Source organism: Acanthopagrus latus, chromosome 11 (genome assembly GCF_904848185.1).
Source record: "Acanthopagrus latus isolate v.2019 chromosome 11, fAcaLat1.1, whole genome shotgun sequence".
Lineage (NCBI taxonomy): Eukaryota > Metazoa > Chordata > Actinopteri > Spariformes > Sparidae > Acanthopagrus > Acanthopagrus latus.
The window spans coordinates 27,629,015-27,655,266 of NC_051049.1; the positions used below are offsets into that span (position 1 = coordinate 27,629,015).

Below are 26,252 nucleotides of genomic sequence, written 5' to 3' on the forward strand. Positions count from 1 at the left end.
ACTAAACTTGCCTGAGGCTACTTCTTAGCAGCTGTAATGAGGGATAGCTTGCTCTACCACTGAAGGTCAAACAGTTGAAAGGAACAAGCTGATTAGTTCTGCACACTGTGGGTGAAGACATGGAGGAAGAGGAACAATTACATGGCCGGCATGTCTGTACAGCCTAATTTGTGTGTGTTTTAGTGTTGAGTCTTCCAAACTTTGTTACTCGTTCCAAACAACAAGGCCTTCCCTGGTGTCTTTGCCTCAGTTTGACACCAGAACATTATTGTTCTTGTTTTGCTTCTCTGTCTTTTCAAGTGAAACTATTTGTTGGAAACGTCTCACAGGATGAGAATCCATCTTAGTTACGTAAAAGCCAGTCTTGTTTGTGATTTGATTGTCTGAAACAGCAGGCCCCAACTGATTTTTCACAGTTCTCAGGTTTGAGTGCAGCTCTGCCATAATAATGTCAGCGCCAACGCAACAGCACACAACAGTGATAAACAAAGAGTGATTTGTTTTTTTACTTAATGTTATGAGATTTTCATGAAATCCAAACCTGTTTATGATACAATTTTATTTGATTCTTATCATCATTTCTTTTATGCAATAGACAATTTTTATATTCACATACTGAAATTACCTCCCCATATACAGTAGTAATTTTCTTTTTTATTGGCAAATTCATGTCCAGGGTTTAAATTGTCCTCACACCACCAAGAAATACACAGGAACTAGGGATTCTAAGTGCTATATCGTAGGCAACTCGACTTGTTTCAGTTATTTGAAGATATTTCACCTCTCATGTAAGAGGCCTCTTCGGTTCTAACTAACTGGAGAGGAGTTGCAGGCTTCTAAACTCTGTGTAGGAGTGTCCTTACAAGCTCCCCACCCAGGCAGCTGAACAACCATTCAAACCTGGGCTCATCTACCCCTAGCAACCCATATGAAATATGGTTGGTTCAATGAAAAATAAGTGGCCCTAACAACTCTGAAACTCAGAGTTCAAACGTGTCCTTAATGACTCTATAAGGACATTCCCACACAGAGTTTAAAAGTCTGCAACTCGACCTCTCACTCAAGACGCCTCTTGGGTGAGAGATGAAATATCTTCAAGAAACTGAAACAAGTCCAGTTGCCTACAATACTGTATTTAAAATAACCATGACCTGGATGACTGAGAACCTTCATCATCACAGGAAACAGGGATCAAACAGTACACACAAGTCATTACAAAACAAGTAAAAATGTGATGTACATGCCAGTTTTGTAGTGTAAATCTATTTGTCATGCAGAGCAAGCAAAACCTTGGGATCTGTGAACTTTATTATCGATCGATTGATGATTTAACTGTTTTCTGGTATTTTTCAAGCTAAATGAATGATAGATTAGTCATGATGAAAGTCAGTAGATCAATAATTGGAAGTTGAATCTCTTTCTTTCATTTCTGTCTAGATGGTTTTTTTTAAAGATCTCACCTTCTGCGTGCCAAAGTGATGTTGAATGTTGGCAGTTTTTTTTGTCATCCCTGTGTATTATGGCAGAAACAACTTAAAAGGATGAAGTAGTTATCATTTTTGTTATCACCCTGTGTTTTGATGAAAGTGCCAATGACTTAATGGCCAGACCTGGAAACTGGGACAATATTCCTCATGTTAAACCCTGCTGCAAAGTCTGAGCAGAGGTCACAGTGAATGGAGGTAAATTAGCAAGCTGGCCAACACTAATCAGAGCTCACTCAGGGACGAGTAGAAGTGGAGATATTTAATAAAGTCAGGGTAGTGAGGGAGTTCATCAGCTATCTGTTACAAGACAAAGTTTGTTCTGCAGAAGCTTCTTTATGAAATTTGACCTTTCTCTGTGTCTGTTTCCTCTGAGCTCAGTCAGTGATCTTTCCTTCAGTCCTTCCTTGCTTCATTTCCTCCCTTACATTCCTTACTTACTCCTCTTACTTATGTTTATTGGATACTTCCCATCTGAACATTTTCTTTTTGTCCTCCTTTTAGTTATGTCTACCCTATTTTCTCCTGTCCTCATTCCAACAGATCATAATTTTCTCCTGCCTTTCACACCTTCCTTCTCTTTTTCTGTTTTAATTCATTCCTCTGTCCATTATTTTCCTTCCTTCCTGTCTTCATGGCTAAAACACATCTTCGCTCCATCCTTCTTTTTGCTTCGGTTTGTCTCTGCACATTAATTATCGGCCCATTCCTTTCTCCCACACTTCTTCTTGGATCTGCTTCTCTCTCAGCTCTTCGAGCACTCACTCGCCACATGACAAGTGTTAAGTGCATTTCTAATGGCTTCCCCTATCGTTGCACCTGCTAAACGATCATTCCCCCCTCCCCTCGCTTTACTCCCTCCAAAAGGGAGATAAAACCAGAGCAACCAGTGTTGGAGAGTTTTCAAACACTTCCACATGAAAGGGACGTGGCGTGGGCAGGGAATGCAATGATGGTAATCCTGTGTGAAGAGTACATCCTCAGCAGCCAGCCCTGTGGAGTCACAACGCCAACAGTCATAATCCCCTTACACCAAGGGTGGGAGAGTCACTGTTCTTCATTTTTGTGTGAAAGGGAAGTGGTGTCATTTAAACAGCCCTATCTTCCAGTTTTTACAAGATTAGGAGGTAATCCACAAGGACAACACAATTGTTCTTATTGCTTCATTTTATCTCTGTATGAAGTACCACTTTACCATTCTGAGGTCTAAAAACAACACAACTTTTAGAATTATGAAGCAGTCTGTTAAGTTATTTTGATCAGGAAACATACAGCTCAAGCTCAGATGTAGGTTGAATCAGAGTTGTCTTTTAGAGAAGAGAGGGAAGAATAACAGAGAGCTGTGTGAGTTGTATATGTTTTGTTGAAATCAGTTAAATGAAGATAGCTTTTGCATTGAAAAGAACTGACAAGATTGCAGGAAACTAGCCAACTAAACTGTCAAACCGTTAGGAAAAAAGGAGTTGGGAGAATGAAAGCTGTCCTCGGGCGCTCTTCTGTTCTGGGGACCAGTTTTGAACAAAGAAAGTAATAAAATGGAAGAGAGATGCTGCTGCCTAATTAGAGCATTAAAGAGTCATTTGAGTTGCTTGAAGCTCCTTCAATTTCACAACGCTCAGATAAGACGGCAGAAAACATTGGCTAGCAGCAGGTTTTTCTACCAAGGGACGACCACAGCGCAACACAAGTGGAGCACCTTTTTAATTGGTTCTTTGTCGCGGCCCCACTCTTGGCAAGTGGTTTTAGATCTTCTCTTACAAAGTTTAACGGGAGTATCGTCATATTATTGTTGGTGAATTGTGGTCTGAAAAGAGGACTGTCATGCCGTCTGACAGGCTGGTTGACTGTGTCCTTTGTTCCATTTGCATTTAAACTTGATTCCTATTTAGTACATGTATTTATTTATCCAGTTCTGTCCTGAGTTCTCTCTGACGTACAGGAATGAAAAAACTGAGGCTAGTCTCTCTTTGATGCAATTGTGTTTCTCACCAAGATTAAGCCAATTTTCCCTCCATCACATATTTTTAATGACTTGATTACATAGTCATTACATGAAAAGGCATATTGCGCATTAGCTCTGAAATTGTGTGATACAGAGAAATTAAATTATGTTTGTCTGGCTACAAAGCTGCCACAGCACTGATGTACACCTCCATAGAAAATTAATTAGATAATGTGGAAAATGAGGTTATAACAGCATCAAAGGAATATATTTCCACACTGAAATTATCCTCCACAGTGGTGATGCAGATATATATCTTTCCTTGCAGGACTTCACCAAAATCTTGTTAAAGTCTGAATACAGCAACACATTATCAGTACCAGTGTAGTGATATGACAGACCTGTATCTTTCCTTTACCTGCAGACTAGAAATGTTCTGTTTTCTTGCAGACAAGATATATCAAACTCAGGCAATTTGTTTTACAGTACTACGCATACATTCTACACATATTACAACAATTAATATAAGGGCTTTCAGTTAAAATATGTATTATATCATAAATATTTATTTATTTTCAATTAAAATATTTAAACATCATTATTCACATTATTGTCCATAGTTAAATCACAATTAATCGCAAATTGATTGCACATTTTTATCTGTTCTAAGTGTACCTTAAACCATTTTTAAGATTTTAAAACACTTCAATCAACATGGGAGTGGACAAATGTGCATGCCATATGCAATTGTCTGTTTATTGTTATTGCAGCAATCCAAAGCAATAACAAAGACTGTTGGTAATAGTCTTCTGAATATCCTCAAAGGTAATATATGCTCAAACGATATTCATTCATTCAAATCAACATTCATTTAAATCTCAAGACAATCATTTTTGGCAAGAGCCCAAATAACAAAAACAGAGTAGATGCAAAAATGTGATAACAAACAGAAACAATGAACATTATCACAAAGGAAGTGAATATATGATATAAATATATATAATCATAAAAGATAAGAGGCAATATGACAGACCACAAATAAAACAGAAGTGCATAACAGACAAATGATAACCATACAGGACAGCATGTAGTTAGAAACAGTTACATTCAAATGCTGTGTAGGCTGTAATCAAAGTCTTAAACTGGCCATAGGTATAACTGTATCAAGGTTAAATGTATGTTGTAAAATGTTCCAAGTGACTGGAGCACTGAAACAGAACCCGATGGCTGTCACGTCTTACTGTAAAAGGTGCCCACCCAACTTTTTTATATAGAGTACAATGATGAGTGAAATTACAGTGACCAGTAATGAATCTGGGGGTGGAGTGATAACTCTAGTGGAGTAAGAGTGGAGACAGAGCCATATGTACAGAACATCACCATAATCCAGGACAGAAAAAAAGACAGCTTGAGTCATCTGTTTTCTTCAGAACATGGGGAAAGTAGTTTTGTTTCTGTATAAATAACCAATTTTTTGTTGATATGAAATTTAAATGTGAGCTTCTGATCCAACAAGATACCAAAATATCTGTAATCAGAAACCCTTTCAATACTTTCTTCTTGTTAGAGTGGTAACATGCAGACCAATTTCTGTAATATCCTTGGCTCTTGGAAATATCATGAATTTTTTTGCACTGAGTACTGAATATGCTGAAAGTACACAACATTCCTTAGTAACACTAACACAATGTAGTGTCCAAATTTACACTTGCAAAGGTTAACTAAACAATCTTCGTCGGTCTGCAAACTGTAGCCACCCATTAGCAATGTGGCTCTCTGCATCAGCTGTGTGCTCAGCCAGCAAGTGGTATTTGAGGCTCGACGTACTCTAAAGGAAATATTTCCAAGATTGCAAATAACTTTTTTTGTGGAGAGAACCCTCTGGCAGGGTTTTAAAGCTGAACTCGCCATTCAAATGATTCTTTTCTTTATCCATTTCTGCTCAGGGAGGTTTGTTTCTGCTGCCATCCATAAAGTTACTGCTGCAATGCCTCCTTATTTCCCAAACTACAGGGTGGGCCGAGGGTCATGATAACGTGTATGCTTTTATCACACGTCCAAAAATGACATATGAACATCAGAGAATACCACTGATGGGTCAACAGGACCTTCATCGACACCTGGTTAGCATTGCGAAATGGTTGCAGTTTAGAACACCAAATGGTTTTGGTTGATAAGCTCAGCTGACTTCCTTCTATGCTGCCTTCCTTCATGGCTCGCTGCTTAACAAACAATAATGAATATATATCTTCCTAGGCCGGTTGCACAAACATCAAAAATGGCAGTAAACTTGCAGAGACAAATTGTTTGACACCTGTGGAGAAAAAAAACTTGGTTTTGTGTGTTTGGAAGTTAAGAAGAACTTGTGAAACGCTGTCTAATTCCTTACTATTTAAGCCTTCTTGTTAATTTGGCCTATGTTGATACCAAATGTGAACAGCCACTATCTGTCTCTCCTTGACGGCGTGGACATACTATATAGATTGTCATTTGTTTCGTAAGGCTCAAAATAAAAGCTTCAGGTCTGGGCTCCCAAACAGACAGACAACCAGAAAATAGTGTTTTGATTGAATTAATCTTATTTTCTTAATGTCCTCACTAAATATTGTATTTTTGGGGGAATAAAGAGACATTCAGTTCAGACAGAAACATAAGATGACATAAGACACAGCCACTGCCAGAGAGATCCAGCTTCAGGCTAATCACCCCTTTCATTCATTTTATTTTTTTTTTCCTGTAGAAACCACAGACACAGGTTCTGGTCAATTGCAGTATAAAACCAAATTTAACCTTATGTGGCTGCATCAGAATGAGACGTTTGGCTGTTTTTGATAAGACATATAGACACAACGCCAAGGTCTGACTCTTAAAAGATGAAGTTTTTTCCCTGCTTGTTTTTGCATTGTTAGCTACTGTGTATTCATGGGATTGTTCAGTTCTCTTTTGCCAGACAGTGCAGCTCAGTAAGACATTTAACATGAACGGTATCAGGTCAAATGTGACACTTGTTCCCAAGGCCTCCGTATAAACCATGCCGGAGTGGCTGATGTGCTATTAGAGTTGTCAGCAGGGCAGCATATGTTGAGTCAAGCTGCTCTCCTACACAGCTCAAGATGGGAACCTGTCAGCTGTAAATTACACCACTAAAGTCATCATCGGGGTGTCAGTCTTTACAAACGAGGACTGCAGAGGCGGCCTGGCCGAACAAAATCTGGGATCACCTCTATTTGTTGCTAAGTGAAAGGATAATGGAAGCAGATGGCTGTTTTCCGCAGCATTTTGTTTTTTCTGTCTTGCGGGAGAAAAGGAAGCTGAAGTGGAGATGATACTGCAGGCCTCGGGATGGAGGCTGCGAATTTTGACTTCATCTTGTCTCTCTCCGCCTCAGTGGTTCCTTATTAGAGTGTGGAGGGACTGATGAGTTTGATGAGAACAGGCGTTAAGTTGAGGAAAGAACAGCAGAACGGGGTGAAGCAGTGAGGGGGGAGAGATGGAAGAAGCCTAATAAAAGTCTGTATCATAGGTTATTGTCCATAAAAACTTTATTTTTTTATTTTTTTTATGTTCATTTCAATAATTTTAGTGTATATTTGAAAGTAAACAGTCTATATATTTGGATTAAAAGTAAGGATAGTAAAATTAGTCAGTCCATTGATCAGTGCATTAAGTAGTGAATAGATTTTTATGATTTCACTCACTCTGCCAAATATGTTTGCGGGACAAAAGAAGTTTAAAGACCACCCAGAAACAGATGAGAGGCAATTTTTAGTATACTGCAGTTTACTATTAAATCTCTCCAAAATAAGATAACGAAGAAGTTAATTAACAATCAAAATCATGCAGTCTGAATCACATTTTCTGCAGTGTGTCAGAATCCTGATGCAGCCTTGGTATTTTGTTCAAAGACAAATTTGTTTTGTAGCTTGTGATTCAGCCCGCAATTCACAAGGCTCTTTAAAACACACCGCTGCTCATCTCGGTCCTTCACATCAACTGCCTTTGTCGAAATATAAGGGGTACCTATTAAGTAGCACCCAGTGAAGCTATTTGTATGTTCAAAACAGAATGTGAAATGATTTACTGAGAAGAAGGGGAGGCTGTGGCTCAGGAGGTGGGGTAGTTCATCCAGTAATCATAAGGTCGCTCGTTCGATTAACTGGCTCCCCTGGCTGCATGTTGAAGTGTCCTTGAGCAAGATGCTGAACCACAAATTGCTCCTGATTACCAGGCTGGCAACTTGCATGGCAGTCTCTGCCTTCTGTGTCATTGAATGAGTGAATGTGGATGTCAGTAGACTGGAGGGAGCAGAATAGAAATGAAAGAACATTTAACATTTACACAAAAATGTGAAGAACACTTCAGGATTGAATTGAAGTTTAGTACAAGTACAATTTATATAGTCTAATTGGATAAAAACATGTGACACACTCTACTATATAACCTAGTTTGATTTTAGGCAGCTGACATTAGAAGTCCTGCTGGACTCAAGCTCTGGAGTTCAAGCTTTGTCAAAGTATTGAGAGCCACACAGCGTCGCCTGTCAGAAAATCATTAGTGAGTGGGCTCTTACAGCACACCAGGGTTCTTCTGAACTGTTCCTCTGATTCGAAACCTTCAGAATTTCTTCTTTGAAATTGTTGAAAGCAATTATGTGGCCAGGAGGAGAGGTGGCTGAATAAGGTGCGAGGTGGGGCCACTTACATTTGATTTGGAGGGTACTTTGAAGTAGAAACGGGGAGTCATTGCTGCCACAAAAGCTTATAACAGTGTGTGTTCGGCGTGTGTATATTTGGACATATGTACGCTAAATCAATGCTGTCTTCCTCCTCTTTCATATCAATGATTTGTGGTGTAATGGATGTTTTTACCTTGTAAAGACTGAAATAGAGTCTGTGCCAGAAACCGCAGCAGCAGAGGGTCCCATCAGCAGCTGCTGCTCCTGTCGTAAAAATGTAATAGAAAGATATAAAACTACCTATGTTGCACTCATTTATAGATCCCAGTCATGGTTTTTTGTTTATCTCATTAAGATCAGGTGCACTAATCACCCTAGAAATAACAGAAAATGTCAAAAAACACCCTGTCTGAAATGTAAAACAACAGTGGAAAAATTCACCAGATCCGTCCGTTCATCTGGATCCTTATCAGAAGTAAATGTGGTCTGTTCTGGGCTGAGACACATCCTCTATCCGAGTATGATGGAAATGTACGTTTTTTCAGTAACACTGCTGACAAACCAGCAAACCAACAGACGGACACAAGTGAAAACATTGCCTCCTTGTTACTCTGCTGATTATTTTCTTAAAATGTCTGAAATGAGATTTTGTCAGTATTAGGATTAAAATTTGAAAAACTTTCATGCATAAAACTCCTGCATTCATTTTTTGTTTGTTTGTTTGTTTTAACCCAGTACATTACTCTAGTTTTCACTTGTAGATAATGTAAATGTAGATAAACATAACTCACTCTAATAACCATATTTCTAGGTAAAACCTACCTCTGCAAAAGACATATAAACTGCATACTGTACTGTAATACTGGCGTCCAATGCTTAAACGAAAAGGTCCTAAAAAGCAGTAGACTTTTTTTATTTGGTAACTGTTGAAACTCTGATGAAAACTTTAAACTGCTTCGGCTTGTTGCTCGATATGAAACGTGTGTCCGTTTATTGATTATCAAACTTGAGCCTCAGCTCTGCTGGTGCTCTTCTGACTGTGAGATGTTTTCCTTCACACATCCTCACCTGAGTGCTGCTGATTGATCCGTTTCCCCCCAGCTGGAAAAACACTCATGCAGGTTTTTTCTGTACTTTCTTTGACATTGATTTGATTACCAGGTAGTAAAAATACCGTGTGATGGATCAGTTACTGCCACCTGCTGTGCTGAGTCAGCCACATCTGAAAGCCTCCTGATTAATCATCTACTGATTGATACAGTTATTAGGTAAAGGCCTAAACTGTAGCTGCATTTATTGAATAGTGGCTTCTGATCAGTGCAATAGCACTTCTGCACATTTTCCAGGAAAAATGTTTCATTGAGGCCAACATTTTTGTTCTTGTGAGCTGATATTCAACCTCTTTGTTCTGGCTTCTTTTTCAATTGGTTTCCTTTGTCTGCAGTCATTACCAGAATATATATGTATATATATATATATATATATATATATATATATATATATATATATATATATATATATATATATATATATATCTCATCACCTGCTATTTGAATCAGCAGCCTTACTTCAGCTTAGAAACTTCGTCCTATTTCCTTATACAGCACAAAATAAAAATTCTCTCTCACTGAAAGGACTAACAGAGTCTGACCTGGCCTTGCAGTGGAGTGTTGTGTGCTGTATCTATGTGTTTGTAGAATCATTCAGGTAGGTTAACACTGCCAATCTTATGAGCATGGTAAAGTGTTTGTAAACACTGCACTGAGCTGCTGTTCCTATCCCTCCATGTTTTCTTGCACAGGTCCACCTGTTGAAGGACCAGCTGAGCGCGGAGGCCACGGCTCGGCTGGAGGCCCAGGCTCGGGTCCACCAGCTGCTGCTGCAGAACAAAGACCTGCTGCAGCACATCTCGCTGCTGGTTAAACAGATCCAGGAGCTGGAGACCAAGATGTCTGGACCAAACTGCAGTGAGTAGTTTGAATACATTAATGGATGCTTGTGGTCATGTCAGAGCACATGAGCAGTGTGTGCAGCTGCACAGTAACAGGCACGTATGAAGGTTTTATGTGTGGCGACATTCTGTTGTTCTGTTCTGTACATGCAACATCTATTGCATGTCTGTCTGTCCTGGGAGAGGGATTCCTCCTCTGTGGCTCTTCCTGGGGTTTCTTCCTCACTCAAATCGAGGGTCTGAGGACAGAGGATGCTGTTCACAGTACAGATTGTAAAGCCCACTGATTCAATGTGATTGTGATTTGGGGTTATATAGATAAAGTTGATTTGATTTGATAAAGCACATACCTCGAAAAATGATCTCAGAATATTTAAAGGTAATAATGGTAAACTACAGGAGGGAACTTATTTTTCGCTTCCTTGTCCTTAAGTCTCACTTCTCAGCTTCTTTCATTGACTTATTTGAACAAAAGCTTTTCACTGGAACTGGACATTCACTGAAATATAATATGAGACAGTCCACATGCAAGAGATGCAAATCATGCACTCCATAAAACACAGTTCATCTGGAAAATAAGATTACAACAGAGAAAAGGTTAGATTCAATTAAAATGAAAAAAAAAATGACATACAGTACATTCAATTTAAAACATAGCAACGATGATATGTTTAATTTGTTACCTCATCAGCATCATTGATTGATTTTTGTAAAGATCTGCTTATTGTGAGATACGAGCAGCACTGGGAAAGTCGTGGTTCTCATAATACAAACTGAAAATCACTTTCATTACTTAATCCAAACCAACAAAGGAACAATAAACAATGTAGAAAAAAACAAAATAAGGCATAAAGTTGTAAGACTTGTTTACCTGGTGCTACCAACACTCCTGAAATCCTCAAAAATCTGCCAAGGAAACAGTGTGAAGAAAACGTTGGCGCAGGTAACCCACAGGAAAGAACTGGGTGTGCAGAAAGGCTGTGACGAAACATTAAAATGGACACTGAGAATATTAAGAACAAAGGAATCAATGATGAACATGATAGCGGCAAAAAAGATAGTAATTTAGCGTCTTGCGCCATGACCTCTGTGTCAACACACAGTTCCACTGTCAGGTAGAAATCCTTGCATGTGACAGAGCAAACGTCCAACTACAGACACACACACACACACACACACACACTCACAGAGTCACACTAATCATGACCTACACTCTGAGACACAGCAGACATATCCAGCTCTGTGTACACTCATACAGATGGCAAACAGTGAGTGAACAGCACACCTTGACAGGCTTCTAAATGTAAATTCCTACATTAAATCCTCTGAGTTTCAGTATGAGACCTGATTCTTTTGCCCATCGACTCGTCACCACTCTGTTTATCATGCACCACACACATTCTGTCACCGTTCATTCCACCACGACGCCCTCTGTCCTCTCCGTGACTCCCCCATCAGCTTATACATATTGTTAAGCCTGTTCATCAGCTATTCAGACAGACAGTACGCTCTGTTGTATCGCAGTCGTGCCCTCGAATTTTGACCCTGCGAGAACCAACATTTTTAAAATTTCACTGAGGAAAGTATTTTCACATTTGCACCACTGCAAAAAGGAACCTGGAAATGCACATGATATCGCACAAGGAAAGCAAAACGCGTGAGGCCAAAATATACCTTACATAGAATTTTGTTTTTCTATTTTTCGAATTGTGTTTTTTTTGTTTTTTTTAAAATCACAATTGAATACATTGGTAAAATATTTTAGACACATTTACATACACTGATCAGGCATAACATTATGACCACTTGCCTAATATTGTGTTGGTCCCCTTTTACTGCCAAAACAGCCTGACCCATCGAGGCATGGCCTCCACTAGACCCCTGAAGGTGTGCCCCGGGGTTCTAGCACCAAGATGTTAGTAGCAGATTCTTGACGTCTTGTAAACTGGGAGGTGGGGCCTCTATGGATCTGACTTGTTTGTCCAGCACATCCCACAGATGCTCAATTGGATTGAGTTCTGGGGAATTTGGAGGCCATGTCAACACCTCAAACTCGTGGCTGTGCTCCTCAAACCAGTCCTGAACCATTTTTGCTTTGTGGTACGGCACATTATCCTGCTGATCGAGGCCACAGTCATCATGGAATACTGTTTCCATGAAAGGGACATGGTCTGCAACAGTGCTTAGGTAGAGGGTACATGTCAATGTAACATCCAAATAGATGGAAGGACCCAAGGTTTCCCAACAGAATATATCAATGAGCCTTGACCTGCCACGACCCTGTCACCGGATCACCACTGTTCCTTCCTTGGACCACTTTTGATAGACTCTGACCACTGCAGACCGGGAACACCTCACAAGAGCTGCAGGTTTGGAGATGCTCTGACCCAGTCAGTTTGACCCTTGACAAACTCGCCCAAATCCTTATGCTTGCCCATTTTTCCTGCTTCTAACACTAAAACTTTGAAGGCAACATGTTCACTTGCTGCCTACTATATCCAACCCACTAACAGGCGCCATGATGAAGAGATCATCAGTGTTATGCACTGCACCTGTCAGTGGCCATAATGTTATGCCTGGTCAGTGTATATAGGCCATGCAGTGCAGTGTGTCAGTTTCTGAGTGCTTGGATTGCATGCTGGCTCACAAGCATGCCTTATTGACGCACCGAAATGGAAAGGAGCCATCATTGATTTTATTAGTTACACCTGTCGTTTTCCCACTATCACAATCAAAAATGTTCTCCGGGAGAAAGGTCTATTTCACAGCATTTTTACCACATTCAGTAGAATTTTACCGCATGAAACATGGTCTGACTACAGATGAGAAGAGGTGGGCTTAAAAGGTCGCTCTAAAAGGTTTGTAATTTGCTTAGACTATAGCCTTTCACGTGAGTCTGATAAAACAGAGCAGGAGACTTTCTACAAGACTTTAGGGAGTGGGTCACACAGCAGGAGAGCTGCCGTCCTCCAAGAAGGAGTCATCTTTCGTGCGGAGAAGTTTGTGTTGATAGAGAGAAGATGGAGTTTTTTTTCAATGCATCGTTCTCTCATCTTCAGCTCCAGGTCTGTTCTCTCTGCCCATAAAGAAGAAAGCAAAACAGCCCAGCTGATGATGAAATGCTTTGAAATATGTTTTTTTTTCTCTCCCTGCTTACCCAAAGCACATTGATTCATTGGTGACTGAGTGATTGATTGTGTCAGGATTTTCAAGGAGCAGTAGTGTGCTATTCACCACAGTTCACAGATATCTGCATCACATACATCATCACACTGCCATGATCTGACAGGGGGGGTGATAGCAGCTGAATTTCAGTCGAGGCACCGTGTAACTGTTGAATGCTGTGTAGAATATATGATCTGTCCTTTATTTCCAATCTCTCACTTACTCTGCTCATTCATCACTGTCTGCTTCCTTTCTCTTCTTTCTGCCTCCTCTAATCTCGCAGTGGGATCTCAGGACAGTTTGTTGGAGATCACCTTCCGGTCTACGATACCTTCAGTGATGTGCGACCCCACAACGCCAAAACCCGAGGTGTCTGCCATCAACCTGCCCGCGCTGACCTCTGACGGGACCAGTAATGCCTTCTCATCCTCCAACGGGACTCTGGGAAGCCCCCTAGGTAGGGACCAGTGTCTTCTTAAACTGGAATGTTTCCGTTTCCTTCCTGGGCCTCCGCCTCCTCGCCTCCCTTCGCCTCCTCCACTGCTCAAGGCAAACACGCCGGAGAGCAAAGCTCAAGAGGTGTCTGAGACAACACTGTTGTCCCGTGACACCAAACCTATTGGCTGTCTGGACTTTGCCAGGTTTCGCGAATCAGGTATCGCGTCAGAGTGCGAGTCGAACTCAGACGACAGCGATGACAATGAGGATGAGGGGGAGGACGATGAGGAGGAGATGGAGATCTTTGGCTGGGGTACGGACGAGGAGACACTGCGGCTGCTCAATGTTCTCAACAGACAGGGAACCCCTGACTGTCTAGGAGATGAAATAGCGGTGTAACACACTAACCTGCTCCCCTGAAGGATCGTGTCGGGACGAAACACAATAGTCTTGACGTGTCTTTGCCCACTTCTCTGTGGGAATAACCATGTAGAGTACTAACCTCTGTGAGACTTGCACAGTTATATATACAAGGCTTACACCAGTATATTGGTGTAAATGCAATTACATATAACAGGAAGGAAAGACTCAAATATAAAAATAGATAAAAGCCAACCCACTGTATGCAGAGAGAACTGAGGTCAAGACAACTTGAGTAGCCCTGATCTGGTTAAACTAAATGTCATCGTCTTTGTTGACTACGATAGGGATCCTGCACATATAGTTTTATTCATCAAATTATTTATTTACTATTATTGCTATGTATTTAATTGAGTATCAGTACTGTCAGACCTCCAGTGCTGGATCAGGGCTACAGCTTGAGTTAAACAGTAGCGGAACCTGTAGAGCTCTATGAAAGAACAGAGGCACCAGAACAAATGTGGCCCCTGGTAAGTTTTTTAAATCAGTCCAGGCTGTCACACTCACTCAGAGAGTCAGTGCATGTTGTTTGTTCGGGCCATTTTCTGTAATATCATTTATTCAAAACCCAAAATTCACAGAAATGTGCAGAAATATGCTGGTTTTAAATGTGGGTAAACTGGCTAAAGATTGGCACTTGATTACTTTGCCATTGCCAAGAGATCATCACAAACACTCCAGTAAACAAGGAACCTATGAAAGAAGGAAGGGAGTTCACGTCATCATTCCAAATTTTTGGTGCCAAATTTTGGAGCCAGTTCTAATGAATTCTATGAGAGATGCATGGAGAAGCAGACCTAAACCCAACATATCTGCATCGTCGACCTTTGATGAAGAAATTCCTCCACAAAATGAGAGAACACACCTCAGAGCGTAGGCTAATGATGGATTTTTCTCAAAATGGGTGCGTTAGTTTATTTGGTTTTGGTCTGCAAATATTATCCGAACACATTCATAGGCATACTTTTTTTTTTACATTCCTTTTATTTTGATTGGAGGCTGCATAAAGTGATGGACAGAGCACCGAGCCAATCCTAGCTGATGTCACTTTCATCAGAAAATAAGGCATCATTATTATGAATGAAGGAATTGCTGCTGTGATCAAATCAACACATGACAAATATGTAACGCCTGATCACATCAGAAATTGCAGATTTCGTTTAGAATTAGTTTAGTTGGGGTACTTTGACAGTTTATCTAATTCTCTAACTTTTGTCTGTTACTAACCTAAATTAGAAGCTCCAGTCCATTATAAATATAGCACTAGATCAATGTAACTTGCATGCAAATAAATCAATGAATTGACATAAAAGTCAAGCAAAATGTACCACGAAAACACATGAAACACATTTGAAAAACAACACAGCAAAAACCCAGGTGCCTCCATCACTCAGACTGATAACCTGTGAAACTGAGAGGGGAGAGATGAAGGAGAGGTCTGTCCATTCACCGCTACGGTAACTTTGCTGAGAGCTTTCAGGTCTGGCACCAGTGACATAATGGCCCTTCTGTTTTTTATCGGTTCCTTGCTAGAAAAAAGCAAAAAGCAGCATCGAGTGGTTTGCTTTTTAGTTTCTCTTTCAAACTCATTGCCAATTGACAATAGTGGGTGGGAGTGTTAAAATCATCATATTTATGATCTGTCTGCTGCCAGTAAATACATTTTATTTGCAGTCAAATCTGAGTGGATAGAATAATGTGATGATTAGAGAATAGAGAATATCAACATCAACTTAAGTATCCTCAAGCTCAAGAGACAATTTTGAGAATCTAATCCCAAATCTATATGCATATAGACTTGCTCCTTAAAAGTCAGTTCTTCTTTCCTTCCTCTTCATTTGCCTCTATTCTTGATTACACACACACACAGACCTCTTACCTATTTATCAGACACACCCCTAAAATTGCTTCCTAGGTCTCTGCAGCTGAATTTCATTTTGAGTTTTGGGAGCTCAATAACAAAATCAGGGAGTTAATCTTAAGAGTCTTTCCTCCTTTCAACAAATTATTATGAAGATGTCAGGGTGTTACATGAAATCAAACCAAAAGCTAAGGTAAGTTCAGGGGCAAGCTTTCAATTTGTCAGGATTGGAAGCGTAGCTGTCAGTCACACTGGCAGGAACAAGTCGGCGGAGTTTGGGACTGTGGAGACTGATGAGCTCTTGTCCTTGCTGGAGTGACAAGTGACTCTTCTGCTGAGCAAAGACAACCACTTCAGCCAACCCTTGGAAGGAACTTAATTACTGTCTCCATATTTGGAAAGGGGAAGTCCTTTCTTGCTCAGCTCATAATTACTCAAAGACTATTTTTAGACAAAAATCTGTATCTGTACTATATGTACACACTTTGTTTTCTACGTCATCTCACAGAACTGTTGAACTGCTCCGTCCTTGACTTCTGCAGGCATTCCCCTTTTTTGTCTCCTCACACTTTGTTGACTTGGTAGTCACAGCATGTTTGCACTCCTCTCACTTGTCCGCTTTTTAATTTATGTAAATCTGGGATTAGTTGGACCTCGAGGAACGTTGTTTGTTTCTTTTATTCATCCGGTAAACAAAAACTCTTCCCTCGTGCCAGAACAGCAGCTCACGGATGACAGCCAAAAGTGGTGTCGTTTGTTTAAACCCAGCTCTGTGTACGGCCACCAAGCACAATGCAGTATTAAAGTGTTCATTTTGTTTCACGAGGAAGGCCACAGAGTTTTTCTTTCTGCGCATTATACCCCCAGTTTATCAGAGCACTGTCATATCAATGCAGACAGTCCAGGGTTTGGCAAAAGTAGATGCTGCAGAGATTTAACGGGAAATCAGGCCAATTCTCAATGCACTCGCTATCTTTTGCAAGGAGCTTTAGCCTGATATGATCAGACCAATCTAGTCCAGTAAACTAGCTCCCACTTAGCCACTCGCTGCCTGAGGGTGTCTGCATCACAGGATAAAAGAGATTCAATCGGAAATGTTTTTTTTTTTTTCTCTCAAAGTTTGTTTGGAAATTTGTACCAACTTTGTTGTTGTTGGGGACAGTCATTCTATCACAAGTGCTTCAGGACCAAAGAGGACCATTTGACCATCTGGACATTTCATGGCAGAATGTCAGATGTCGTCATGAGTCTAAAGTTTGGACCTGATTTGCTCTGCCAAGGCCAAATAGTCACCTTTTGTACTCACTGATAGATACCAGCCAATTGAATGTGCCTGTTTTCTTTCATCAGACTCCATGCATTGTTACCAGAGAAATCAACAAAAATGTTGAAATGGCCAAACGTTAAAAGAATTGAGAAACAATTCCTCGATCTGTGCCTTTATCCGATCCACACAAAAAAAGTTAATGAGGTCTATACTGGGACGGACCCATCCTCCATCCAAGTTCATGGATCCGTTCTGTAGTTTTCTGTGTAGTGCTGCTGGTGAGCCAACCAACCTACAAACAGAAACAGGTGAAAACATAACCTCTGTGGCAAAGGTAAAGAAGAAAAATATCCCGATATGAATCAAACGATAATTGGACTCTATACGTTAACTCCAAACAGACAGAACATCAACACCAGCAGCAGCATGATGCACAGCAAGCTAATACGCAGTCAACTTGAAAAAACAACAACAACAAAAAACAAGGAAATACCTGAAAACACGTTTTTCTCCTGCAATGATGGTGATGCACCATCTGATCAGAAATGATAGCAAGTCTAGTTGCGCAGACCGGGCATCCAGACTCCCCAATAATATAAGGCATCTGTGGGATGCACTGGAACAAGTCTAATTCATGGAGACCCCACCTCACAGCTTACAGGACCACAAGTATCCAGTGCCTGCATCCCAGTGCCAGACACCAGATGACGTCCCCAGAGGTCTTGTTCCATTCCTCATTGGTACAGAGCTGTTTTGGCAGCACAGTGTGTACCTACACAATATTAGACATGGTTTGATCTGATCAGGTCATTTTTGATTTGGCCCATTTCAGGTTCCAGTTTAGTTTGATTTACTAGGCACCAAATGGGCCTATGGAGAGCTTAAGTCCCAGATTAAGAAGATTTCACTTGTTGATTTTGGATAGAATTTCCATTCTTAATGTGGTCTTTATAATGGTAATGATTGAAAATTAAGGGAGAGACAGATGGAGATTGATATATGCAAAAAAAAATAAATAAAAAATGCCCTTGCTGAACTCAATCTGTGGTTCGTGACCGGCGCCTTACAGGCCACAAAGATGCTCCCACCATTAAATTCTCTACATCAGATGTTTTCTTTTCATTTGAATTGAAAGTGAACTGAACGCTTGCCAGAAATGACCTCAAACACATTCCAAGATTCCCAGAAACCGCATTGATAATTACTGCTCTGAAAATTGGTTTCAATGAGTTTCCAGACGACAGCAAACAGACCGATCAGACTTGTGTGTCAAACTGAGAACAGAATGTAGGATGTCCTCTCTGTTTGACAAACACTCGACCACATCTTTCTCTCTCTTTTGTCTCATTGCCTACCGTTTTCCTCTTCTCTCGTTTCTTGTCCTCAAAATGTTTTAATAACATGACAATTATAACTATGACATTAACACATAAGCGTCAGACTTGTGCATCTTTCCCTGGTACAGAATATGAAGTGAGAAACACGTGAGACCGCGCACCATCTGGCCACAAAATAAGCTAGAAGATTTGAATAAACACATTCCTCATCTGTGAACCATAAAAATGCCAGTTAAATCACCTTACAGCAACTGATGCAATCAACGTCACATGGTCTGTTAATTTGAAATGTAATTAAGCAGCCTTTGAAATCAGCCAAAAATATATTTAGATCTGTTGCAATAAATTGTCAGTTGAGCACATCTCCACCTCTAAATTGCAATAATTTCAAAAGGTGACCCCATCTCATGATTCAGGAATTGCATTCAATCAAAGAATGTATTACTTTCTTGGGTCAGAAATTACTTCAGCATCAGGCTCAGTCACGTTTGTGATTCATGTAGAGAGAGGCTTCCTGGACGTCTGGAGACAAGGGCGTGTCTGGAGAACAGGCAGTATCAAAGTGATAATATGATGGAGTTATTAGTAAGTGATTTTTTTTAATTACTCATGCCCTCTCTCTTCTGCCCTCGACCCACAAATGTGATGATTTAATACGGAGTGAGGACAAGAGAAAGTCTATGGTGTTCAACACGGTCCAGTGGCTCCACAGCACTTAAGCAATTTTGATGAGCTGTCACCTCTCCAGAGGTTGAGAAGGCTCGTGTTCATACAGTAACAAGCCATTCAACCAACAGTATAAGAAATGGTGTTTTGTGTAAATTGTATTTTGTCATAATGCTTAAACCTTAACATAAAGCTACTTCAGCACCAAGTTACAAATGATTTACAATATGTGCACAAATTCAGACAGTTGATGACTACTGGATGATACCCAACAGTTCACAGCTGAAATGGATAACTTACTTTGCACCGTGACACTACCTCTAAGCTCTTCTGCTCATCAGAAACCTCTGTCAGAATGGAAAGTTTTTAGTAGAGGTTCTATATATCTTTGTTTACACAGCTTCTTGCGCAACCAAAATGTAATGTCATGTTTCATAATTTCAACATTTTGGTGTCAGGTGATTGTTTAACCAAGTACAACCCAAGTCCAATTTAGAGACGCTTTAAGATTGAGGGCAAGATCAGGTCCAGGTTGGTATTGTTTTTTCCGTCCACATCAGTCTTTTTGATGTTGAGGTAACTGATCAAGTAAGTATAAAAACATATAGAACAATAGTACTGTAAACGTGGTGCTAAAAGTTGAGTTTGCCATCATTCTGTCACCATAACAACCACTTTGACTGAAACAAATATGCAATTTCTTCTTGGGCCTGGTGCACATTGTTCCTGTGTGAAATTTATGTACACACATTTTTGGAATTTTGCATCAAAGTCAGGGTCAGACCTGTATCTGAAGGACAGTTATAACCTTGAATCATCTTATGAAAATGTGAAGACCGGTCAATATATCCTTATTTTCTTCATATCCGGTTCCATACTTAAGTTTGGAACTTGGCTGCAACTAACGATTGTTTTCATTAATGATTAGTCTGACAGTTATTTACATGATTAACAAACTAATCATTTAGTCTATAAAATGTGAAAAAGTATTAAAACAATTTCCCAGAGGCCACAGTCACGTCTTCATATTGTTTCTTTATCACAGTGGCTATCCTGGAGAAAGCTCGATTGTTGTCTCATTCTCAGGACGTCAAATTCAGATGCTTTGGATCAGTATTCGAGAATGAGACTCAGCATCAAGTATCTTTCTCCAGAATCACCTTCCCTACCTTCAAGAAGCTGAAACCCACAAGCATTTGACATTTTTGCGAGAAAATCATTGCAGCTCTGACTTAGAACTTAAACAAAGCGGATCAACACAGGCACCAACTCAAACTTTATTCCAAACCTTCTGCGTTCTTCTATTTCCAAGCTGCTCCTGACACATCTCTCTGTTCTAGCCTCTGGGGTAAATACTCTGGGCTCTCTCTCCTCTTCCTTACTTTGATATCATCTATATTTTTCTCACGTGCTCGACCTTAACCTTATCCTCTTGTCATCTCTTGAACTGAGCTCTTCCTCCGACCTCTCCAAAATGCCAGACATAGTGTACGTCTAAACAGTCTCTTGCTGCTGATTCATCTATTAGTGATTCATGTTGTGTGGTTTCAAAAACAAGTACAGCCCCTGGGCTTTTACCTTGACAGTGATGCTGGAGGTCAGTTGTCCCCATGTGAAGGTCCTGTGGTGAAGAAAGAGTGATGCGGAGCGGATTTTCAGAGGATATTGACTAATATTAACAGTCTGTTCAGTGGTTTGTAGTGAGATCAGAGGCAGAGGGCAGATTAGTTCCCTTTGTTAGCCCTGTGTGTGTGTGTGTGTGTGTGTGTGTGGCAGGTTCAGCAAAGTTTGAACATGTTCCTTCAGTCTTAACTAGTTATTGATTCAGCATCTAATGAATTTATAAGATCCAGTCGAACTCTGGCAAGAAGACGGTGTGTTGGTGTCTGGCGAGGGCGTATGAGAGGTCATCCGGGGTCATACCAAACTTCAGTGTCAGCGGGCAGATTGGGTGACTGACTGATACCATAATGGGTTTCTAGCACCCAGCAGCAGAGGTGAAAGAATTGCTCAGATATTGTACTTCAGAAAACCATGCAGAATTTCTATGTTACTATTCCAAAGGTCGAGAATAGTATTAGCATAAGGTACCATAGGTCAAGGTACTTATTATGCAGAATAATGCATATTATTCTGAAACAGGCCATGCATTCATGTGTTTGTCATATTAATGTTAAAGTTGGAAAAGATGGAGGTAATGTTAAGTACGTTATACTTTATCTTTGGGAGCCAGTGAATTTCCCCCCTGGGGGATCAATTAAGTATATTTTATCATAGTTTATTTTTGATTATATGTCGTATTATCAGTGTAAATCTGCAATGTAAAAGGGTAAATAACATTGATGAAAAAATGCAGTGGAGTAAAAGGTTAGGGTTATGGTTAAGGTTCAGGCTGCTTGCTGTGAGTTTAATCATTCATTTTACGATGAATTATTATCATTATCGAACTCAACTTTATGTTATTAATAATGTCAAGAAAAGTTTAACAAAAAAGATAGATCTTGGAATATAATTATACGGATGAGACAGCAAGTAATCCTGAAGCATTCCCTCTTCTGTAGCTTTTTCAACTGAAACATTTGGTCCCTAAATGATCTCATATGTGGTTTTCAAAAGGTCTTTTTAAGGATCAAATATGCCGCTCTGCCATCAGACAGTACCATTTAAATTGCAAATCTTTATAACTGTCTCAGTTCTCTCTCACACTCTCGTGGTTTCCTCCCTCTGCTCAGCATTAATTAATTGTCTGATGGGGCTTGTCGTTTGCAGTCTGAGGGCTACATTGCCAACCAGGCCGACCAAGCAGAGCACGCTTCGGTGACTCGTATCGATTTCCCTGTCACAGGCATGTGTTGTTTGAAACTGGGGTTAACTACTGGGACAGCGAGGGAGCAGCACAGATCAATATGCTTCTTTACAAGCTCAGTCTGTCACCTGCAGGGACACACTTTAATACACACAGAAACCACAGATGTAGCCAAGCAGTGTCTGACACACCTACACAATCTCTGGATCTGAAAAATATCTCTTCCGGTTGGTTAGAACTTACACAGGTGCAGTCTTTAAGGAATACTACTATGGCAGTTCTTTTATTACTTTGTTTCTGTTGTGCAGCAAATTGGATTTTAACTTTACACTGAGGTTCAAGTACTGACTTTAATTTTTAAGACCTTTGGATGGTGTGTACATCCATATTAGGTAAACAGTACAGTACAGGACAAGTTTCCTAATCAGACTGTACAGACAAGACAGCATAGTTTATTGGGCCCAAACTGAATTTTTCCTCACTCATCAACATAGTCATATCACATCAGTCCAACCGATCTGTTTCACCGCTGAAGATGAGACTGAAGCACGCAGGAAGTAAAGTTAAATTTCAGATCCAATAACTTCTGTAAATGTTGGCGCTCAGCGATGATAAGTGAGCTGCAGGGGTTATTTATTGGAATTTCCATTCTCTCCTCTCATGTTTTGGGTTTCCAAACAGGAGCATCCTAAATACATATTGCATTTGCCAAAACACATTTTTTCAGCGTATGTTATGAAGGCTATGTACTGCTACAGAGATATCTACTAAAATAAGCATGCTTACCAGCTAGCCCTGACCTGCCACTAACCAAAGCTCCTATGCTAGCCGTGTTAGCACCAACACTTCTCCACTGCTCTGTGCTCACATTCTGGACCACTAGCTGCATGCCCCAAATTGGTTTGGAGTATGAATGTGCAAGGTGGCTCATTCTAACACACATACTTAATTTAATTTGTTTAATATAGTGAGGTAAAATGTTAGTAGGTGCTATAATCACACATGAATGGCTGTTTTGCATCACCTTGAAGCTAGAATTATATTAAAACCCAGTATTGCTGTGAATTGGTCCTGCTAATTGCCTCCAACAGCTAATGTGCCTATAGACTTTAAAGTGATAACTACCATTGTGCAAACAGCATGGGAAAATGTCTGATATTTCATAGGTCTATATATAACTACATATTACGCACCAAAAGCTGGGAGTACTGCTGGAGTACAGCCTTTATCACATGAGCAGAAGTCTGTGGATATCACAGACTCTGTTTTCAAACTACAAGCCAGATCTTATCTTCCAAGATGAGAGCAGGGATCCAAAATCTGATGGAAACCAGAAGGGTGGAGGCTGTTATAGATTACATGTTGTATGGATGTGAATTGTGAGTGTCTGCCTTATTTGTTTGATTTTCCACATTGTTTACTTCCTGACTTCATTTTATATTAAAGTCTGTGCAGATGGAAGTGCGTGAAGGGTTAAGATACATGTGTCACAGATAAACAAGCGGCTACAGAGTGTTAATTAAGTGTACCCTGCGCTGGTGAGGAGTTAGCTGAGGTTGTTTGCTTAGTGTGTAGTAGTGCTGACAGACACATGGGGGGGTCACAGAAAAACAAACAGACCATCACAGTGCTGAAATTAATGACCACGTCCAGAAGAGCAGAGGGTCGAAAAAAGCTGAGCAATTAATCCCCTGAGCCTTAATGATCAGAGCCAGGACAGATTCACACTAAGCATGTAACAAACTTAGCTGCTCTGTAGACTGTTCTGACTGTGAAGGAGGGTTATATTAGCTTTCCTCTGTCATATATTAATGTAAATTGAATTTCTTTCCTTTTTTTGGGATGAAACCAGCACTTCAAGGACATTACCTTAAGCTTTATGAAATTGGAATTGGTATATTTAATTTTTTTCTGACATTTAATTGACCAACAGTTAATAATTAAACTCAAAATAATTGAGAGATCACACCATAATGAGACAGCTGCTGCCCTCTGCAGCCTTACATTCACAGTCCCTGACATTTTCCCATCAGGTCGTTGGTTTTGGACTGGCGACCTTCCACTCTCATCTCTAGCTTCTTGGCTGCCACTGCTAAATCAGATTAGACTTCCTCGTGGAGGCAGTTTTCTTGCATTTTCCTGACCATTCACACTGTGCAAAAATATTTTCAGGCAGCAGGGACTCGTACAAAGCAGAGCTCATGTTCTGACTAGATTTCAGTGGTGGGTCGACATCTGGATTTGGTGGCGATTGGCTTTGATGTTCCCATGATGCAGTGCTGAGCAGCTTGCATGGTATGAAATCCAGAACATGTGGAGCTCCAGATGTAACAGTCCAAAAGAACAAACTGATCTTGGATCACAGCACTGCTGATGGCCTGTCTCGGTCACGTCTGTCTGTCTTGTCCCATTTCCTTTTTTATACAGCTTCCTTTGTCTTTCTTCACATATATGCTGACAAAAGAAATCTGTCAAGTATAACTAACACACATAAGCTGAATTCAAAATGGAGATGGATGTTAACATCAACCTTAAAGAGAACAAGTCCCACTGAGACAAGCAAAAACTGAAGAGGGGGAGAAAGGAGACACCTTTGATCATCTTTAGTCAGTGATATTTAACTTTTTTTGTGTGTTTGATGTGTCATATTAAGTCTCAAGATAAGACACAGACAGACACGTACAAGTTCCCCATGGTTCATGTCTTGTTCAAAACAAACTCAGATTGCCAAGCACAAAAAAACACAAAGTTTGTCTTACTTGTTAGGCCCCTTTGTGTCCCTTTCCTGCTTCAACGTGACAGTTTTCCCTGACACGAAGCAAGTTCTTAAAAGAAATGGTTGTTACACTTTGATGTGGAGGAACTTGGCACCAACCCATCCAACACCTTCGGGATGAACTAGAAACCTTTACTCCAAGCCAGACGTGATCACCAGTCATCATTGTTAGACCTCATCAATGTTCTTGTGACTGAATGGGAACAAATCCATGCAGCCAGGTTCCAAAATTGTGTAAAGACTGAAATCAGAAGAGAGGAGGCTGTTAAAGCAGATCATGGTTCTCAAAGGACATGTTCATCAGTCGCAAAGCACATGCTTTTTGCAAATCAGTATGGAGGTCCTTGTGGGGCAAGATATTCACTCCTAGATCTGAACACCCAAAAGTACAATCAGGAATCAGACATAACCTGTCTGAGTTTAAAGGCTTTGACCTGGATCCATGAAGGACTGAGAAATTCAGGACCTTAAACAGACACGGCTACTGTTTAAATGCTGGAACCATGACTCATGAAAAAACAAAAAGTGTTTGGCCAGGAGACACAGACCCAAAACCAATTTCAAAGCAGACTGCCAAGTGACAAGTAAACATTAGTTTAAAAGTTGTGTCCTACCTAATGTAACATTAGTGCTAGAGTCTGACAGATATGGCCTATCGCAGATATCGTCATAAATGTTGTACCCTATGTTCCGAAACCTTTTTTTTTTTTTTTTTTTTTTTGCCTAGGTATGCCGAATGAAATTATCATCCTTGCCAAGAAATTTAGTTGGGTACATCCAGGTTCTTTGTCGTGCTGATTGAAACAGCATGGCTAATCTACTTAACTGGAGTATTTGCCCATTGAAAACTGCATGAAACTGCAACTATAAAACGGTCCCAGGTCAGGTCTCTGCTACCAGGGTTTGGGTGGACCTCTAATGTAGTGTGCTAATCCTCAAATATCGTTTATTTGAATCCTGAAGAGACCTAATCCTTGCCAAAATTAATCTAAATTCCAAATTCTAAATCCTGTATTCTGCTTTAGGTAAAACCCAGGGGTGACAACATAATTCCACGTACGAGGCCAAAAACGCACAACGGCTCACAAAGAGAATCAGAAAGAAGATGGAGAGTAACCAAATGCCTGGAACAACAGACTTGTTATTTTCCTGCTGCCTCGGTGCCCCTCGCTGCTTCATTCATGACTACCCTCATTCTTCTGCCTCTCAGACGCTCACTCCCAGGAGCCCCGGGGTCAGACAGACACTGATGTGGCAAATGGCTGGATGAATTATTGATCTGATGACTTTGATACAGATAAGGCTGAAGGCACCCAAACATGTCTGGCTGTAACCTGCAGTCCTCTGGTCTGGTTTTGGGCTATCCCATTTTTTTCCCCCTCCTGTAGAGCAGTAATGTGACCTAGATTTAAGATCACGATTAACAGTGTTGTTGTTCCGGTTTTAAATTACATTTTATTTCAG

The 26,252-nt window shown here is 40.4% G+C and overlaps 1 protein-coding gene across 3 annotated transcripts in view; it reads left to right on the plus strand.

The window, feature by feature from the left end:
* LOC119028313 (carboxyl-terminal PDZ ligand of neuronal nitric oxide synthase protein-like) overlaps nt 1–26,252 on the plus strand; it is a 192,802-nt gene that overhangs the window by 145,231 nt on the left and 21,319 nt on the right. For 2 of the 3 annotated variants that reach the window (XM_037114147.1, XM_037114148.1), the window contains exons 9-10: nt 9,903–10,068; nt 13,501–13,674. In XM_037114147.1, the coding sequence (XP_036970042.1) occupies nt 9,903–10,068; nt 13,501–13,674 (340 nt within the window). Of the gene's footprint in view, nt 1–9,902; nt 10,069–13,500; nt 16,737–26,252 lie in introns of those variants that run through there. The other variant, XM_037114149.1, reaches the window with a different exon arrangement.